This window comes from Ciconia boyciana, chromosome 6 (genome assembly GCF_034638445.1).
Source record: "Ciconia boyciana chromosome 6, ASM3463844v1, whole genome shotgun sequence".
NCBI classification, from domain to species: domain Eukaryota; kingdom Metazoa; phylum Chordata; class Aves; order Ciconiiformes; family Ciconiidae; genus Ciconia; species Ciconia boyciana.
The window spans coordinates 56,061,499-56,080,759 of record NC_132939.1 but is presented as its reverse complement, the minus strand read 5'-3'; the positions used below and the strand labels follow the sequence as shown (position 1 = coordinate 56,080,759).

The 19,261-nt window shown below is 39.0% G+C and overlaps 3 protein-coding genes across 8 annotated transcripts in view; 1 reads left to right on the top strand and 2 right to left on the bottom strand.

Moving 5' to 3' along the window:
* AK7 (adenylate kinase 7) overlaps positions 1-11,984 on the bottom strand; it is a 28,932-nt gene extending 16,948 nt beyond the window's left edge. For both annotated transcript variants that reach the window (XM_072863934.1, XM_072863935.1), the window contains exons 1-8: positions 11,822-11,984; positions 10,997-11,179; positions 9,759-9,867; positions 8,623-8,717; positions 7,717-7,827; positions 3,851-3,934; positions 3,180-3,268; positions 2,561-2,651 (exon numbers count right to left, since the gene is read on the bottom strand). In XM_072863934.1, the coding sequence (XP_072720035.1) occupies positions 2,561-2,651; positions 3,180-3,268; positions 3,851-3,934; positions 7,717-7,827; positions 8,623-8,717; positions 9,759-9,867; positions 10,997-11,179; positions 11,822-11,899 (840 nt within the window). In that variant the 5' untranslated portion in view covers positions 11,900-11,984. The remainder of the gene's footprint in view (positions 1-2,560; positions 2,652-3,179; positions 3,269-3,850; positions 3,935-7,716; positions 7,828-8,622; positions 8,718-9,758; positions 9,868-10,996; positions 11,180-11,821) is intronic.
* Positions 11,985-12,936: 952 nt separating this feature from the next.
* GSKIP (GSK3B interacting protein) lies at positions 12,937-17,149 on the bottom strand. Of its 3 annotated transcripts, XM_072863937.1 has the most exons (4): positions 16,784-16,967; positions 15,969-16,110; positions 15,475-15,733; positions 12,937-14,854 (listed from the first exon to the last, which is right to left on the bottom strand). In XM_072863937.1, exons 3-4 carry the CDS (start codon positions 15,730-15,732, stop codon positions 14,693-14,695), a joined length of 420 nt encoding a protein of 139 aa, XP_072720038.1. In that variant the 5' UTR covers position 15,733; positions 15,969-16,110; positions 16,784-16,967; the 3' UTR covers positions 12,937-14,692. The 3 variants fall into 3 exon arrangements, with proteins under 3 accessions (XP_072720038.1, XP_072720039.1, XP_072720037.1); XM_072863938.1 differs by lacking the exons at positions 15,969-16,110; positions 16,784-16,967 and adding an exon at positions 17,021-17,149; XM_072863936.1 differs by lacking the exon at positions 15,969-16,110 and having other exon boundaries at positions 12,940-14,854; positions 16,784-16,965.
* The window catches only part of ATG2B (autophagy related 2B), a 49,538-nt gene continuing 47,398 nt past the window's right edge, over positions 17,122-19,261 (top strand). For 2 of the 3 annotated variants that reach the window (XM_072863924.1, XM_072863925.1), the window contains exon 1: positions 17,122-17,742. In XM_072863924.1, the coding sequence (XP_072720025.1) occupies positions 17,581-17,742 (162 nt within the window). In that variant the 5' untranslated portion in view covers positions 17,122-17,580. The remainder of the gene's footprint in view (positions 17,743-19,261) is intronic. The other variant, XM_072863923.1, reaches the window with a different exon arrangement.

The window sequence follows — 19,261 nt, the reverse complement described above, 5'->3', positions numbered from 1 at the left end:
AACTTTAATGTTAGTATTAAACACCTTTGTTTTGCTATATATCACTTCCTCTTGAGTAGTTGCAATAAAAAAACCCAACAAACAAACAACCCAAAAGCACAGAAAAGTGTTCCGAAGCTCTTAAATCTATGTGCAACTTCCTACTGCTTAAGAACTATTTGGAGACCTATTTTATTTCCTAGCACTTTCACTTCAGGTTCTTGAAGTATTTAATTCTATTACAATACAAATACAAATACAACCAGGAAGGGTTTTCAGATCAACGCCACCAATAAGTCTCCATATTACCATTTTCATGTCATCATTAGACAGAAGTTGTTAGTTACTGCTACAGTCCTTTAAAATAGATTTAAAACCCCTCTAGATTCCATAAAATCATAAAAATTGATACAGAGCATCAGATCAAATCTACCTATATTCCAGCATTCTGTCTCCAAAGATGTCAATTAGTGGATGCCTAAATGAAAGCAAGAATGGGAAAAGCATATATGATACTCCTTCCAGATACTCTTCCAATCTTCAACTATTTTGAGCTCAGAGGCTTCTTAAACTAGAAATAGCTGCTGTATATTTAAGTCACTCTCAAGGTATTTCTCTCCTATGTACCTTTCCAGTCTTCCCCTGGGTTGGTACAGCTCCCTGCCAAGATAGCTCTTCATGGTGCTCTCTGCAACTCTCTCTCCACTGGCAATTTCCCGTCTCTACAAGAACTGTCCTCTTACTCCTGCCCTCCATTTCCTTTTTCTAAACAATCACATACCCATGAAAGGACCCAACCACTTTTCTTAGGGTGCCTAGCTGCTTCTCAACAGCTTTTGGTGACGTACTTCTTTGAAAGCCTTTAGGAAATTCAAGTACAATACATCATCTTGTTCACCCTTATCCACATTTGCTGGTCACATAAAAGAACTTCAGGAGGTTTCCAAAGTATTTGAAAGTATTTTTTTTGAAAGTATTTCTTGGGAAAGTAATTTACAAAAGTCACATTGACTCTTCCCAAATAGATCATATGTATCTGGATGTCCTTTAATGCATTTAATTTTTTATAATGCCTAGTAACGTACCTGGTTATTAGCCAATGGTATTAGGCATATTGGCTTGTAATTCCCAAAACATTTCAGGAACATCTTTTTTTAGATTGGCATCACTTTTATCACCCTCCAGCCTTCAAGTGCCAGGACCGTGCTAAACAGCAGGTTGTATGCGTGAATTAGCAATTCAGAGTTATTTCATCCTTGAGCTATTTCAGACCTCTTCATTGAGCACCATAAGACTCTGGTGGTTTCTTAGTGTTCATTTTGTCAGTTCATTCTATAATCTTTTCTACACTTACTTTAGTTTTATACAGATCCTCTAACAAGCTATCCACAAAAAGATCATAAAGCATTAAGATGCTTCCAAATTCTTACCTGTGCCCACTAATGCAAAGCATCTCTGCTATGGCCTTGTCTTGTCTAAGTGGTCCTTTTATACCATAATCATCAATTTGCCTTATAGATTTTCTGGCAGGCTTTTTGTTCTTTAAGTGTTTGAAAAAAGGATATTAATCTTGAGTCTTTCCTGAGAGTTGATCTTCAAGTGTTTTTTCACTTATCCTGCCAGATTTCATGATCTTTTCTATTTTATTTCCTTCATCTGGACATAACCATAACTTTTTGAAGTCTGACATCTTGTTTTCTTCAACCTACAGTTTAACCATCCTAATTTTCATTTTCTTTTTCCCAAACTTTTCTTAATAAGTAGCATGCAATGGCCTTATATGGCTAATAATGTAAGTTTCAATAGCATCTACCCTTCTCCTCTAAGGACTTAATATTTTTAATGTCCTTTGTGTTCATTTTTATATAATGCTCTTTCCTATGGTTGACCATAGCTGCAAAAGTTATTTTGACCTTTGCTTCTTCCATAGAAGTGTTGACTAATTGCATTATGGTCACTTATACAGAATGGCTCTTCAACAACTAACTTTTCATAGTGACCCTGTATATTTACCTGAACCAAAACAAAGGTTGCATCTTCTTGTGAGCTCCCTAACACACTGTTCCATGAAACACTCTTTGACACAACCAAAAATACTGGGCTGTTATGTTTGGTCCTTACGTAACATTTGCTCAATCTACATGAGCAAGTCTCCTATTACGTTGTATTAGTTGGCTCTCACTATCAGTGTATAGTTCAACAGTGCCATCAAGACCATTTCTAGAATTTCAAAATGCTTGGAAAAACAAGATACCTTCCTACAAAATGAAGCAAAAAACATCTTAAAAGACTTTGAGTATCTAATTACAGTACTGTGAATACCATAACAAGTCACCAGAACTTTCTTAGGTAAAATTTCTACTTAAGTTAATGATAATACTGCAGAAGTTAGTTCTGCAAAATCAGGTCCAAGTAATGTATTTTGTTCAAAGGACAGAAGTCTTGGAGGATTTCAAAATAATTTTCTATGTCATTTACTACACAAGATAATTCAGGAAGACCTAAGAACTTCTACTTCAGTAAAACATATAGCTTTTAAAACCTTAAAGATATCAGGGGGGAAAAAAAAGAAATCTCTTACCCTTATTAATTCTTGAAGGGTGTGCATAGATACATCTACTGCAAGTATATAGTGAGACCTTGGCCTGTGGTCTGCTATATTTTGTAACACTCTGAAACATAGCAAGTACAGTCAGGGCTGGTAGTTGGAGAAGCATACTGAGCTTTCACTGTTAAATGCATTTCAGAAACAACATAAAGAGCTTGTAAAATCTTGCAGAACTTTTCAGAGCATGACATTTTCATATATATTTTCCTTAATAAAGAAGCACAGCTAGATATTTTATTTGGAAAGAAGTTTGAAGGATAAAAAGCAACATCTGTGGAAGATATTAACTTAGCCTGCTCTAGAGTCCATCATCCATTTCCAGTTCTGTGCCAGTTAACTGGCATCACACTCTAGACGGAGCATTGCTAGTAATTTCTTAAAAGCATAGCACCAGTAAAAGTCAGATAAGGTTTCCAGAAGACATATCTAGTACTACACAAATGGAAGTCTCTGTTTGACTCAGCAAGAAGGGCCAGAGTGTTCTTAAACCCACCCACCCCAATTTAAAAGCCTCAGTACTCTCTAGTAGATTTGAATTTGTTATCTAGCTAGATATCAATTATTGCCCAGGGGAGATTTTTTTTTTACTTACGCTGCTAAATCAAGAACATGAATAGTTGGAATAAAATTGTTTCCATCTCCAAAAACAGGTATTGCAGGAGTCTCACTAAGCCAACCTATCTGAAAATACAAATGGAGAATGAAGTGAGGAAAAAAAGGTTACTTTTAACTAGAGCTAGAAAAGGAGCATTTGTTTACTAGGCAAATCTATATATTCAGGTTTTAAAGTTCAATTTCTTGAATGATTAATGGAACTGCAGTAAAGGAAACAAGTCTTGAGAAATACTGACTGGCAGCCTACAAAAACCAACAAGCTTTTTTTTTTTTTTAAAGAATTTGATCTTTGATCTTGACAAATGTTATTTTGAGTCCCAAATAAAATAAATGCTTGGGAAAAAAAATAATATATTATTGAGAAGAAAGACATTTTTCCTGATTCCATTGATAAGACAGACATGTTCTCACTGTAAAGTACATATGGAGATACTGTTCGAAAACTATGGAAAAAACTAAAAAACATATAGAGCCAAAAAAGTGGAAAACACTTCCACTGTAGCTAAAACATTTCAAAGGGATCAAATAATCAGTTTTGTTCACAAAAGCATTAAGCTTATGATACCAAACGTACTAAAAATGCATTCAATTCCATTGTGGTTTGCCCCTAGAAATTAAATGAACCTTAAAAAATAGTTGGATGTCTACCTTAAAAAAGTAGTGCAAGACTCCTTCCCCAGCTCCATATTGATGTCCTGAGGCAACAACATAAGTTGAAAATTTATGTTTGTTCTGTGAAGTAAAATCAACAAGAAAGTTTTTATAAAAATGTGGTACTGCAAACGGGAAACTGGCTTACCCTGAAACTTGAGTACTTCTGTACTAAATGTACAAAGAGTGTAAATTATATCACTTAAAATTTGTAGCTAGATCAATTGTTGCATATCCTGTGGTTTCATAAGTCATAGTGCTAATGTTTCCTTTAAAAAAAGCATTGCTCAATCAGAATTGACCTGTCTACATATGAACTGAAATTCTAAAAAATTTAAGAATTAAAAAATTGGAAGCAAGTTATGTAAATCAATGGAGTGAACAGGATAACTCACATTTCAACTTTCTATTTCCAAGAAAAATAACTCTGAAATTTATTGAAGATATTTTTTAATTGCATTATATTTGCATTTGACTGCTTAAAGAAGTGGGAAATGCTGGATCAATGCTTATACAATTGCTTTACTTTCCTTTTGATATACAATTAAAAAAAAAAAAAAATCTGTGAACTATCTAAATGTTTTCCTAACCACACATCAGGATCAACCCACATATTTTTTGCTGACCATTACTGCATAATGTCATAAATTTGTCTGTCCTGGCTGCCTGTTTATGTAAAAAGTTACTGCTTGGATCAGTGTTGAGGATGGTTATACAGAGAAAAAAAAAGACTTTAAAATCATCTTAAGGAGAAAAACTTTCAAGAAAATATTTTAAATTAGGACCAGTCACTTTGACATTTTTAAGGTGAAACCAAATTGTTGAAGAATTCTCATATTATAAAGATCCTAGACATTATATATCTACATAACACTATGTAAAAGAACCTGCATTTACCAGCAGAGGGAATAAATGCCCAGATTTGGGATCTACATTTTTGTGAAAAAATGCATCTTTTGTTATCATCTTTATAATATTTCAGAAACATAAAACTAAGAACATTGTTAGCCAGTTTTTTATTATATAAGCAAAGCATCATATAAAGGGATGACAAGTTGTAACATCAATGTATTGTATCTGTATGTGTGTTTTTATCTATCTACTTACAAGATAAAACTTTGTAATAAAAACTATCTCAACTCAGTTGAATGCAACAGCTTGTTAGTAATCACGAGAAACATTAAAATTAGAAGACATTACAGATAGCATAAGAGCTCCTACACTTAGTTTGCTTGGGTAGTACCATGATAGAAACCATTTGTACCCTAAGAGCAGCAGTGCCCAGGATTGCTCTGGACAGACTGTGAACATGCCCCAGGAGAAAACATGCTGTAATTTCCATGTCCCAGCAGGAAAAACCTGCCTCTTGTGAAAGCACAGGAGGTGCTATTTACCATCTCCCTTAAGAAGAATGCAACACATACGATTTTATTCCATTTACCTTGCAGTAGCTTCTGCAGTAGCCGCTTGTGGAGACAAACCACAGTTTGGAACTGAGTGCTATACTTCACTGAAATACAAACCTCTGAAACAGGTTCAAGTCCTCTAAAAAGATCTATCTAGTGTCACAAGTCACACGTATGAGAAGGTACTACTTGACATGACTTGGATATACTTAATTTAAAAAATAAGACAATTATTAGGCAAGCTCCAGTTACACACAGCATGTTTAGTCACGGGTAAAGACCTTCAAGTTCCTGTGTAATATTCATTAAAGCCACTAGATGTCACATTCTAGCTATTATAATCAGTTCTAGGCTTTGGTTGTTTTACGTTCGTTTGTTTTATTCTAATAAAATGCTTGAAGTGGGAAACAGGTCTAAATTAATGGATTCGAGACCTGTGATGCCACTGAGAACAGAGCTGGGATATGAAGAGCTCCTCTGTCTGTGGTAGGCTGATGTTTCTCCAAGGATTCTGAATTTGGCAGAGCCCCAGAGTCAGCAACTTCTCTCAGAAAAGCTACACAGCCCAAACGCCCTGCCACAAAGGTCAAGGTAAAAAATTGCTGGTGGTAAAAAGAAAAGGCTTCTAGCTCACAACTCTTTCTGAATTTTAAGCAAAATATAGGTGGGAGATACACTAACTCAGAGGGGTGAAATCTTGTTTTAAGCAACAACAGCCATGAAATTCCACTCTGGATAGGTATGAAGGCTAAGAAATCCTTCTCAGGTGCAACATCTTCTCTACACGACTGACACGGCTGCTGAATCCTAGTACCTCCTGACGAGCTCTTTGCAGGCGAGTGGTAACACTGTAATTTCTTTCACAGATGGCACATTCCCCAGATGCCACTGAATTTAGAAATGAGTAAGAACTGTAATCCAGAAGTCTCCAGCCATCATAGGAAGCTAATGTTTATCTGCTGAGAAGAACAAATGCTTTGGAGCCTTCCTGTTCCAAAGTGCTGATGGAAACTAAACAGGGGCAATGACACCCATTGAAGCTGCCCCTGGAGTTCTGGAGGAAAAGGGCTCGTTTTGAAATGCGAGGTGTATATTGAAAATATTCAAGTTGCTTTATAGTATACTGCTACATACTGTTCCACTGTCTTCTCAACAGACATTCAGCCTGGCAAACATTTAGAAGCTAATTATATTAATACCTTTGTTATGTAGTGACTCAGTGCTTTGGACTAGTCAGAAAAATTGACTCAATAGTTCATCTGGATGTTACTGGTGACAGAAGTTATTGCAAGGTTTGCTGGACACTGTTTACAATCCTCATGTTTCTAACATCACAAATATGAAAGTTATTCCATAGTCTTATAGAATAACTCCATGTTAGCACAGTAAGAACAATTTACCACTGATTTTTCAAGCTGTAACCAAATTTTACTGGCATTCTGTACTATTAAACCCATGTTAGAATAGAACATAATTTATAGTGCTATTTTCTCAGCAGGGCTTAAGATGACAAGTGTATACTCAAATCAGAGTAAAGGGTTTTTTCCCCCTCTATAATTAGCCTGATAAATTTCTGCAATGTATGTTTAATTATATTATGGGAGGTTGCAAACGCACAAAGAGAATGACCAAATGACACCTTCATCATACAGTGTATTTCATCGTCTTCCAGTTCTCTTTCCTAACTTCTACAGTACTCCACCTCTAATGACAACAGCATCAATTTTCCTGAGTTGTGAAGCACAATCTGAGGCACTGTATTTATTTAATAATAGCTCTTACAGAGAGAGGCATGGTCTGTTCTCTAGTAAGATTAATAATCTAATCAGGTCAAAGCAAACAAAGTTGAAGGAATTGATTTAAAAACACATATAAAGTGATAACATATATTCTCGTTATTCTGTGTCAGCTCTATGGCCATGATTTTAAAGTGAATTATAGGGTGGAATAAAAGTCAACAAACCCTCTGCTCCAAGAGCACAAACTATCCAGGAACACATTAGGTGTGGCCAGAACATCTTCTAAGTATCTAAATGAGACATAATATTAACGTAGCTTGCTAATGTCTAAAGATGCTGCTTTTCTTTAAAACTACACTAATATCCTTTTCCTCTACATTCTTTCATCCTCAAGTCTTTCCCCACACAGGCCTCAGCTTTGATTTTCTCTGATACAACCAACGAAACAATATATTTTTTAAATGAGATAAGCATGATTTACTCACTACCTAAGGAAAACAGACAGAATTCAGGATTTGTATTATGCAGACACTCATGTTTCAAAAGACATTATAGTCTTCTCTATACTTGATATTTTATTAATAATTTATGTTATCCATATTTATCAAGAGAATAACATACTTCCAAAATTTATTCAAATTGTTGGTAATTTCCATTACTAAGATAATGCTCTAAGAAGACCAAACAACCTATTTTTACAAAAAAGTTATTTACATACAGTTTTCCCAAGTTTCAGAATCAGTTTTTCAGCATTTATGTGATCCATAAAGTTAGGATGAGATTTTCTTCTGCGATAATCTTCATCAGTAAAAGGAATCTCAGGATCTTCCTATGAAGGAAAAAATGTGACTGTTATATATGTCTCAAAACAGAACAATTTTCAAAGGCCTAGATGGTTAAAATAAGTTCTTAAAAAATATTTTTAAAATAAGTTTTAACTTTGTTTTAACTTGAAATTCTTAAAACTTCTGATTCTGATACTTGAGGTTCAACATTTTGAAAATGTCAATAGTTCAATTTTAATTTTCATAGCAAAAGATTTAAAACTACTTTTTATATTTTAAAAAATGAGTTTTTATTATATACAGCATTACACAAGCTTGAAAAACTCTGACAACTGCTACAGATAACATTAACGTGCACAATTTCTGTAAGACTAAATTTGAGAATTGCAATAGCATACTACAAAGCGTCCCACAGGGTTCCTGACAATACTTAACATATATAGATATAAAGATGTATCTATTTAACTGTCTATACACTGATTTAAATATGTATTTCATTAAACATGTAGTAAATATGGGATTTTTTAATGACTGAAGGACAGTGTATATTGTGATTAGCATAGGTCTTACCTCTTGTCCAAGCAGTCCCTAATGTCTGCCTGTATCATTGTAGCCCAGTGTCTAAACTTCTCTGTCCAGTGGAATAAATTTAACAATTTTGGCTGTAAGTAGTGGTTCAGGGTGAAAGGCTCATGAGAAGAAACACACTTGCTGATACTAACTTTATCAGCTATTGTTGAAGTACGTACTGAAATACTTTGTTTAATTGCATTTAATTAATATTTTCCATTAAATGTAAATATTAAGTTAAAAAAAATTTATGTTTTCACATTACTTACAGGGTCAGGGGGCTTGCTTTTTGCCCAGCTCATTATTGTTGAAATGAGGATGAATAACTTTGGTGTTGCAAAATGCTCTATTTCCATATGTAGGGCTGTTGAATGAAAGCAAACAATTTAATTTATTGTAAACTGTATTACTCAAACTGTATTTTTGCTTTTGTATAAAGCTCCTGTATAGACATTTATACCATTTATTAAGCATCCTATGTCATATGTATTTTTAAGCAAATACTCTTTATTTGAGTTGGTATAAAATAAAGATAATAAATCAGGAAAGAAAACAAATAGACAAATAATGGTAATAAAGAATCAAATTATTTGGAATCAACATAATCTCTGAAGAGCTACATATCATGGGGGGAAAAAAAAAAGAAACCATCTATATTAGGAAATGATTCCTCTTTATTGACTGCTGAGATACTGAAAGAAAATAAAAGTGTGGGTTTTTTCATAATTGAAACAGAAAATCTACAAAATTCAAGTAAAGCTTCCTTATTTTAATTTAGAGCAAAATAATTAAATGTGGGTTGTGTTTTGTTGAGTCCTCTAAAACGTATGATGTTATCCAAGTATTTATACTATAAACAGGAAAGCATAATTTAGTTTAACTATCATATAAAGAACAATATTGCATTGTCACCATAAAAAGATTCCAGATGCCCATTAGAATTTGGATATAACAATCAGGAGAAAGTTTCAGAAAGACTGTTAGCAGTACTTTTTTGCTGGACTTTTAAGTCAAAATATATTTAAAATAATTATATAAAATATTGAAACATTATTTGAATATCACAGGAGCAAATTTTCTACCCACCTCCCAATGCAAATAGATAAGACGATGGTTGATAGTTATTTAGGGAAATAACTGCCTACACAGATATGTCATTTAAAGTGTTGGACCACTCCATGACAGCTTCTCTAGCTTATGAATGCTAGAGTGCATTCCATGGTCCCTTGCTAATTAATTGAACAATTCATGCAACATTTCTCCATCAAGGAACCCAGTTTTATATTACAGTAGACTATAAATCACAGATAATTTCATTATACATTTATGGTAAATCCCAGATAATGTCATTATTCTGATGGCTGCATAGCAACCAATTTTCTGTTCAGTTGATAGCTATACTAACCAGAAGCAGCCCATGTTGCTTCCTCAATTTGATTTGCATCCTCAGTGATATTATATAAAACAATCTCACACTCAAGCAAGTGACTTAGGAGCTCTTTTCGAGAAGAGACCTGGGACAAAAAATAGTTAGAATCTGTCATTTTAAAAAGAAATAAAAAAATAATCCAAAATTCCTTCTCTTTGCAAGTTTAACTTACTGATAGAATGTAGTTTTCTAACACTAGGATGTTGGACTAATTCGTAAGACTAATATCAAACTTTATCTGTCAGACACAAATAAGGTGATGAAATGTAAATTAAAAGCTGAAACTTCTAATTTACAGTACACATTAATATAGTTCAAAAAGATGCACAATTTTTAGTGGTATTTTAGGATTCATATTTTCAGTGCAATTGTGAGTATAAAAAAATATCTATGACTTTTATAGGTATTTTAAACAAGGATCAGCTGGCAGAATGCAGAAGATATTAAAAAATGTCTATTTCCTTGCAAAATAACATCCTGTCCTTTTTGTTAAATGCAGGTTGTCTGCATCACTTCAGTAAGTCCAACAAACACTTTGGGCAAGAGCAGTGATTAAGATTAAATACTGCCAGCTATAAATTTCTGATTGAACAGCTCAGCTGTATAGACGTTTAAATCAAAACTTGCAAATGTTTGAGGAGATTCTGGATAATCAATTTGAGACAGTTAGAGGCAATTTTAATTTCAGAAAACTAAATCAAGCAATAAGCAATGACATTCTTAAAAGTAAGCCTCTTCTAGTTAACTAAACTCTGGACATACCTTTATACAAAGATGTAGGTATTCAGAACAATTAGCTGCTAGTGAAAGCTGTGATTTCAGTGAAAGTTAAGAAGGGTGACACTAAGTTTGATTCCAGCACCACTACCTTTAAAATGGTAATAAAGGACACAGAGGAGACAAGAGAGATACCGAACTTTGTGTTTTGAGGGAAAAAGAAAGCAGACCTGTGGATCATCATGATAGATGATGTCCTGTCCATAACTATTTTTTTTTAAATCTTATTTTGAGTCTGAGTTCCTTCCTTTTACTATCTGCTGTATCAGACCTAGCAGGGAGGAGACAACAGTGTGCGGGAAGCAGAAGGAATAAAATATATGTGTATAGCTTCTAGCAGCAACAAAAGACCGTTTTATTAATGCAGGTCATTTTTACATGACTTGCAATATTTCTAATGTTGTCTAATGGCAACCTGAAACAAGACTTTTACTTACTGCATATGTTTCCTCTGCAAAGCATGGTTTAGTACTCTCTGGTTTAGAAAGGGTACCCACTACTTGGTAGACTCCCTCCTTTGGCCTACTAGAAACTTCAGCAACTGAATTATTTTCATCTTCCTCCTCCTCTTCTTCATCTATGCTTTCAAGCGATGCCCCAACAACACATCTGGATAAATACTGCAATATACAAGACACACATTTGTATGCAAATATATATTGAATCCTACACAGCTGCTCATGGTCTTGGGAAGACACCAGCACTCTGTTGACTATCTCTGATCCTGTTGTAGTTAACGTAGCTCAGAACACAGCTTTCCATTGAACAGGAAAACGCCATGGACTCCTCGACCTCAGCTGTAATGTTTTGTCTTGACTTGTGTCCTGTGCCTCAAAGTCGAAGGTGCTGGTGAGTCCTAGGTGCCTCTTCTCTGCAACCTGGCTCCTCAGGCAAGCCTTACCTCAGAGAGATGTTATCTCTCTCCACAGTGATCAGCTGTTGGCTGAGGTGTCCCAACCTGCTTTATCCACACCTCTTGCTCCTAACACCCATTTTTTCTCCTTCCTATCTTAACCCCTTCTTGCCTCCAGTCCCTCTCCTTAGCAGCTATTTTAGGTGACCCCAGCTACCCGGCTGGCTTCCCGCCCGGCCGAACTGCCTGGAGGCCAGCTACGGCTCCCTGCCGCGCTGCCGGCCGAGGGCTCAGGCGGGCGCTCGCCGCGAGGGGCTAGGGAGGGCGGGAGGGCGGCGGCGCCTCAGGCAGCGACCGCTGAGGAAGAAGCCGCGGCCGCGACCAGCTGCGGGCCGCCCCCCGCGGTCACCTCGCCAATGCTGCGGCCGCAGTAGGAGTCGAGGTGGTTGAGGAAGACCCGCCGGCTCCGCGCCGGCCCCGCCGCCATCGCCACAGCCTGCGCCGAGGACGCGGCCCGTTGCTACGCGACGGCGCGGCCTGCGGCGGCTGCGCAGTAGGCGTGGCGGGGCGTGGCGGGGCTGGGCGGTGCGGCCTACCCCAGCAGCCGGCGCGGAGCGGTGCGGCCTGCCGGCCTGCCTGCCTACCGAGCGCGGGGGGCTCGGGGGGGGCAGCTGCCCTGGGAAGGACCGCCGTCGGTAGAACAGGCGTTTAGTGTGTACGTATACCCTTTTTTAATACCTAATTCAATCTATCCTAGGACAAATAGGGATAGCGGCAGTCAATAAATTAGGGACCTTATTCCTGACTTGTAGACGCTAAACCGGACAAATGTATGAGACAAAAATAGCTTTAATTAGGTTATTAGACATCCTTTCAGGTAGCAGGCAGGCTTTGAGGCTTTTAAAGTAATTCATAGGTTAACAGCTATGCTAGGCCCAGCAGCACTCCTTCAGGGGGTCCGGTAATGAAAACAACTGACAGTCTAAGGCTCTGACACTCTACTGAAATTCTCCATTGTCAGTGCTTCAGAGAAGCTCCCTCCATGTTGGCAGCAATGCCTAAGTATAGGGACTGGAGAGCGTTTTCTTCATACTCATAAACCCAGACATAGTGGAATGACATAGCTTTTCCATTTTTGAGTTAACCCTGCAGTATGTTATCAGAAACAACAGAAGTTTCTTCTGGTAACACCTACAAAACGCCCATTTTGAAAATATTTCTCAGCTTAGGTTTATAATAAGCACGCAAAATGACAAATCATTTTAAAGATGTCGAAGAAAAAAAAAATCTTAGCAATGTCACATTTGCTTTGGCATTTTTCCACTTGTATTTCTAACACTTCCTTTCCAAGTCCCTCTTTACAATCACCTACCTTGTTCTCTCATGACAAAGTTTCAGCAGGTACAAGTTTGCAGCCAAAGGTTTTCAAATACTCGTTAACTATTTGATAGTTAAGATTTTTTTATGGGCATGATGACTTTGGTTGTTCACTCCCCCTTTTCCAGTAGCTCCCCCCCGCACCCGGAAAACTACAACACACTGGTGCATTTCTTTAATGCTTTAGTCATTGAAATTGAACAACTAAATTAGTTGCAAGGGAAAATATTCAAATATAGATTTGGTAAAGTACATTCTCCTCACAGAGGACTAACCACGTGCCACAGACCTGTGTGCAAAAGAGAGCCTATGAACAATGTTTAGAGCATGGAAGCATACCCTAGGGCAGAGGATTAATATCAGAAGTTTCAACCTAAAAAGATAATAAAAGACAAAATTAAGCTCTGGAAAACCGAAGCACTAACTACAGTTGTCTTGTCAGTCATAGTTGTACATCACTACCCCAAAGCTATTACAAAAGCTCTAGGCTTCTCCAATTAATATGACTAATCCTTAGCAGGTAGAAGTCAATATAGCTCTACTAAAGTCAACTGGAATCTGACTTCATGAAAATCAATGTATCCCTAAGTGTGGCTCCAAAAAAGCTACTGCATGTACTTGTCACAAAAGCATGGCGGAATCATGGCAGGATTATTTAAGTAAGATGCACAAATACTGAATAATACAAGAATACAAAAAGGATGAACGTCACAGAATGTTAGTTCAACAGTACTGGTGTTTCTAACCAACTGTAATTTTTACAAAGTCTACCATTCAGTACATATTTCAAAAGTTACAGCAGAACAATAGATTTATAAAGAGATTTGTACCAGTTTTAAGTAGAAAATACAAGTTATCTTCCAGTTTCTATCAGTCTTAGCAAATTTCATACAGCCTTTGGTTTCAAACCAATACAATGCAATTAACATTACAGTGCTTACTTCTTATTCATTAGGAGAGGACACTGTACAATCGAGAGAGAAAATGTGAAAAACGGGGAGTACCAAAGTACTGTATTATAGAAAGTAAAGGCTGAAGCAAAAATACTCTTGGGTATATCCTGTACATCATGTAAACACATTCAGAATAGTAAACAGGCTAAAATGTCTTCCAAGCCTCCCAAACGGTTACAATATAGCATACATATATATATATATATAGCATATATAACATCATCTTTAGGAAATGTAGCCCATTACATCCTAATTCTGTGCTTAACTCATCTGCAATTCAGACAATACATTCATATATTAGCATTTATTATTTTGAGTTTGCTGGTTGCCATAGATCAAATAATACTGAGCCTTGCTTTTAACTCAGATACTGTCAGTATATAAGCAATGCTCAACTGTTCAAGAACCATCTTTCTTGTTACCAAAGCTGAGAATTTTCAGATTTATGTATAGCAAATCAAGCTGAAATTCTGTTCTTTGCAGAACAGTAGTTTTCCCAATTATTTTTAATTAATTGGGTAGAGCAAGTAGTTAGCTTCTATTTTAAAAAGCAGATATGAAAATTATCAGTAAGCACACACCAAAAGAAAATCACTACTTGTATATGCAACATTCAGTCTCTATGCATTTTTTTAGAGTTTTAGATAACAACACTTTGAAAAGAGACCAAATTTTTTTAATGTTGTAAGAAGCAACTTACTTGCTCACCTACAACAAAAAATAAAACAAAAAAGTTTATTAATTTTGCACTTTATCTAATTGGCTTTTAATAGCATTGTGATATACTCAAATCCACTGTAGCAAAATGTTATAGAGCAGTATGAGCATGAATTAGATATTAATGCAAGAAATGAACCTTAAGATGTTTGTGATTATGTTTCTAAGAAAGATCTCAGTGCTGCATACTAAGAATTTCTTCTAGCATTAAGCCTTCTTCACTTCTGGGTAAATCATGACTGACTATCTTTCTTCAAAGCTTCTAGTCTTTGTAGTAATGCATTTCCAAACACCTCTCGATATGCAGGGCTGAGAGAGTCCAATAAGGAGTAGACAGTTTCATGGTATGGAGTTTGCAATCTGTCATCAGTCTGATCAAAATCATAAGCTACTACCTGCAACAAAGAAACCACTGGTTAAATTTCTGTGGTTAGGATCACCTTGCAATGGGAAACAGATATCACAACATTTAACTTTGCCAGTCAGGGTAGTACAGTAATGTGAGAACAAAAGATACTGGATTTAAATCACAATCTGTGCTTTCTACTATGGGGCTTAGTGGCAATACAGTATTTAGATAGTTGCAACTACCTTTTGTCCAGAACTCAGAATATTCATAAAATCTACCTTTGAAAAGAAGTCTTACATCTATATGTTTGCACAAAAAATGCAAATTGTGTAAAAAGGAGTTGTATACATGCTATATTACTGACTTATCTGGGTACCCAAGAAACCCAAAGACTGACATGCCTATACCAAATTGCCGCTTCAATCTTCATCACTTTGTGTCCCAAATAAATGCAATTTTTTCATCAACTTCCCTTCTTGCTTTGTGGGAAGTAACTAGTTAAAGTTCCACTTTCTAGGAGAAAACATGTAAAACAGGCTTTCATAAAAGTACAAGAGAAATATGTATGCTCTTTTGGTGTCACTGAAGTATTTCTCTAGGCACTTTTTAAACATGATCATTGTTCAAAACAAAGAGGCTTAAGAAATTATAAACAAATTAGTTTACCCTGAGTCCTGCTTCGGTGAGCTCCAGGCAGTATCTGTTCCTTTCCCTGGTTTCCACATTGATATATGCCACATCCTCTGCACAGGGAAGGGTTTTTGAGACAAACATGTTGCTGACAGCGAACAGAACATCATTCACAACAGCTTCGGCTTCTAGTCTCATATCTTTCACATCTGTTCCTTCGAAGTCTCTATAATCAGAATCCTCTTCAAAACCTGTATTATTGGGTAACTCCATAGGGTTGCAGTCAGTCTCCATTCTGCATATGGAAACACTTATTTTAGATTTGTCACACCGCTACACTCAATATATATTAAAACTATAAAACGAGATATATCTTAAGCAGACATATTTAACATTGTCCAAAAAAAGGAAAATATGAGACCCAGTGACTTCCATAACTCATTAAATGACAGTCCAGAGAACTCAAAACCAAGATGTTGAGAACAACTGCTTAGTAAGATTACATTAGCACATAAAAGCAGAATCAGTACCACTGAAGTTTCTTCTTATGCAAGTAACTCGCATTCTGTTGTATAAGACTCTGTTATGATTCAGCAGTAATTAATTCTGCACTTTGCTGATCCAGAATGCAGCAGGAAGACAAGTCATGCCTGGAAAAACTGAAATCAATAGCTGTAGAAAATAAAAACCTATGGTTGGTGAATTTAAGAAAGAAAAGTCTGTGAACTAAATGGGTTATGAGAGACTGTAAAGACATACTAACAGCAGCTTTTTGTTTACAGTCACTAAAGAACAATTATCTTGTTAAGCTTCTATGCACAACTGTCAATACATTTCAAAGACATACATAGCTGGCCTTTGCAAGCAACTGTTACCAAAAAGGGACAGACTCTGGGGGGTTTAGCACAGCGGCTCCGGCATTTGCCCCTCAGGTACCAGTGTCACCATGAGGCCTCAGCTAACTTACACCCATAGGGGAACCTGCCTAAGGCCAGCAGGGAGAGCCCCTTAGGACGCTGCCCCGAGTGCTTTGGCAGCTGAGCACTGCCGCCAGGAGGGAATGGGGGCCGGCAGTAACCGATCTGCAACACGCAGGACATTCACAGCATGAGATTCATCCCTTCCTAACAAATCCCACCTTGGACCTACAAACAAATTCCAAAGAAACCGAAGGCAACAGGGGAGGTGGCTACCGAGCTGCGCAGCCTCCCATTCGCAGTGCATCGCTCCGATTTCATGACAGCAAAACAGCCACGGATCACACCCACGCCGCTGCCCCGAGCAGCGCGGGCAGGAGCAGGGCGCCACCCCCACCGGCACCGCCGCGCCCCGGGAGCCCACCTACCAGTGCCGGCGGCGGGCGGCCGAGGCCCCGCCGCCCGACCCCGAACGGCTCCGGACACAACGGCGTCTGCCGCTCCGCCCTGCCGGCGGAGAGCGACCCGCCCTGCTGCTTCCCCCGGGGCCGTTCACTAGAGAGGCGACCCCCACCGCCACCCGCCGGCTCCCAGCACCCGCTGCCTCCCCCCGGCGCCGCCCAGCAGCGGAGGCCCCTCCGGCGCGACACCGCCCCCTCACGCACCTCCTGCGGCCGCTTCCGCCCCCGCCTCCTCCGCTCGGCGACGCCACTTCCGCGCGGACGTCACGGTGCCGGTGACGGCGTTCGGTGTGGGGGGGTGCGCGGGGAGGAAGGAGACAAACAGCCCGGATCGGCCCGGCCGCCCTTGCCGGCGGTGGGGAGCTGACGCGGGGTGGTCCGCTCGCCCGCCCGCCGGACCCCAGCCCCTTCCCCCGCTCCGCGCACCGTTCTGCGCCGCAGCGCGGTGCGGCGGCCCCCTCCGCGTTCGCGGGCCGCCGAGAAGATGGCGGCGACGGTGTCCGAGTGAGGATGGAGCTACCTGTCAGCGCCTCTTCGCCCTGAGGGGGGGCAGTGCCGCCCCGCCGGCGGTGTGAGGGGCGGCGGGGGCGCCGCCCGGCAGTGGGAAGTCCCGCCTGGCAGCGGGAAGCCCCTGCGGTAGCCCGCGCTGAGGGGTGAGGCTGAGCCCGGCGGCTCACCTCTCTCTCTCCGCCCGCTGGAGGGGCCAGCCCCGGCCCCGACCCCGTCCCGCCGCCTGGCCCAGCGGCCCCCGGCGCGCAGCCGCCATGCCGTGGCCTTTCTCGGAGTCCATCAAGAAGAGGGCCTGCAGGTACCTGCTGCAGAGGTACCTGGGCCACTTCTTGCAGGAGAAGCTGAGCCTGGAGCAGCTCAGCCTGGATCTTTACCAGGGCACCGGCTCCTTGACGCAGGTTCCTCTGGATAAGTGGGTAAGAGATGCTGGCGCTTCACCCCCTCGGCTCCTGCTGCGTCTGAGGGACCAGCCGGTTCCCTGCCCCCGGCTGCCACCGACTTTATTTTCAGTACCCAGCCTCCCTTATGTAAAAAGTTACAGCCATAATTAGCATTTAATCCAGGGAACTCTCCTCTGATATGCTAGCACTTAAAAAAAAAAAAAAGAAAATCTGGGCATTTATTATGGCTATGTTTTTCCAGCCACACTTTGGTTTTGTTATTTTTAATTATAAGAAAGGCAACAAAAACGAAAAGGTGGCAATAGCTGCTGATATCTCAGGGAGAAGGAGCTAGTGTAGCCCAAAGTACTAGAAATTGCAGCTCTAGTTACTGAGGAGCGTGTTTACTGACTACTACTAGACGTGATAAAAACATAAAGTAGTCCTTGTTCTATCTATGCTTTGTCTTCATCTTGAAGGCGTCTTGGTTCTTATTGACAGTGTTACGCTGAGCTTAGTCCATGTAGATCTCTAAAAATTGCCCCCTAGTCTTGCAATGGTGAAAGTACTTGTTGACAAATCTGTTTTTAGCTGGAGTTTGCTTAGCAGGTGGGCTGTTGCGCTTTGAACCCACTGAAGTTTTTTTTCAGTCCTGGTATGTATGTTTATTTATATGTATATGTGTGTATGTGTGTCTGTACACACACAGGTATGCATACTTCCAGCCTACTGTAGTAATCCAAAGGTCTGTGTCTGTGTTTGTAATATTTCATAAAGTTTCTTGGGTTAATTACCAATGTTACTGAATTCTACCTGCCTGTCAAGTGACTGTCATGAGGAGTCTTAAGCAGTGCTGTGCGTCAGTCATTGACTTTCAGCGTAGCACAGGTGATGAACTAGGTACACAGGCTTACTGCTTTACAAAATGCTTTCAAAACACATTTTTACTATACTACGTTCTGGTATTGGGCCATGCTGGGTATATTTTGTGATGTTTTCAAATAATGCTTTTCCAGTTGTTTATGTGAAAATATGTTCGAAAGTGGCAGGAGACAGATGCTTGCAGAAATGCTCAATATTACAATTGGTTTAGTGTGGGTTTTTTTGTTGTTTGCTTGTTTGTTTTCTTCTTTTCTGGCTGTCTCTGCAGCTTGTTTCCTGTAGCAGGCAGTAAGGCTGTCTCACTTTAATTGAATTATTATGCCCTCTAGTGGGTATCACGGCACTCTTCACTAGTCAAAGTGACATTATTTAAAATCTAAATACTTTGAAACAGCAGCAGTTAGGGACCAGTACTAAATGAACAGTTAAGTGTGTATACACAGGGATTAAATGTATATACAATAATGCTTAGGTTATCTTCCCCATTTGTAGATCAGCATTTTTATTTTTGGCTTGTAAACAATGACATGTTTGAGGTTCTCTGCACGTGACTTTCTCATGTATGACAGATTGCAAAAACAGATGTCATGGAAGTACTACAGCTCTTTTTTTTCTCCCCTAGTCATTGTAAGCTTGTTCTCTATGAATCACCAGGATGACTGTAGTTTTACTT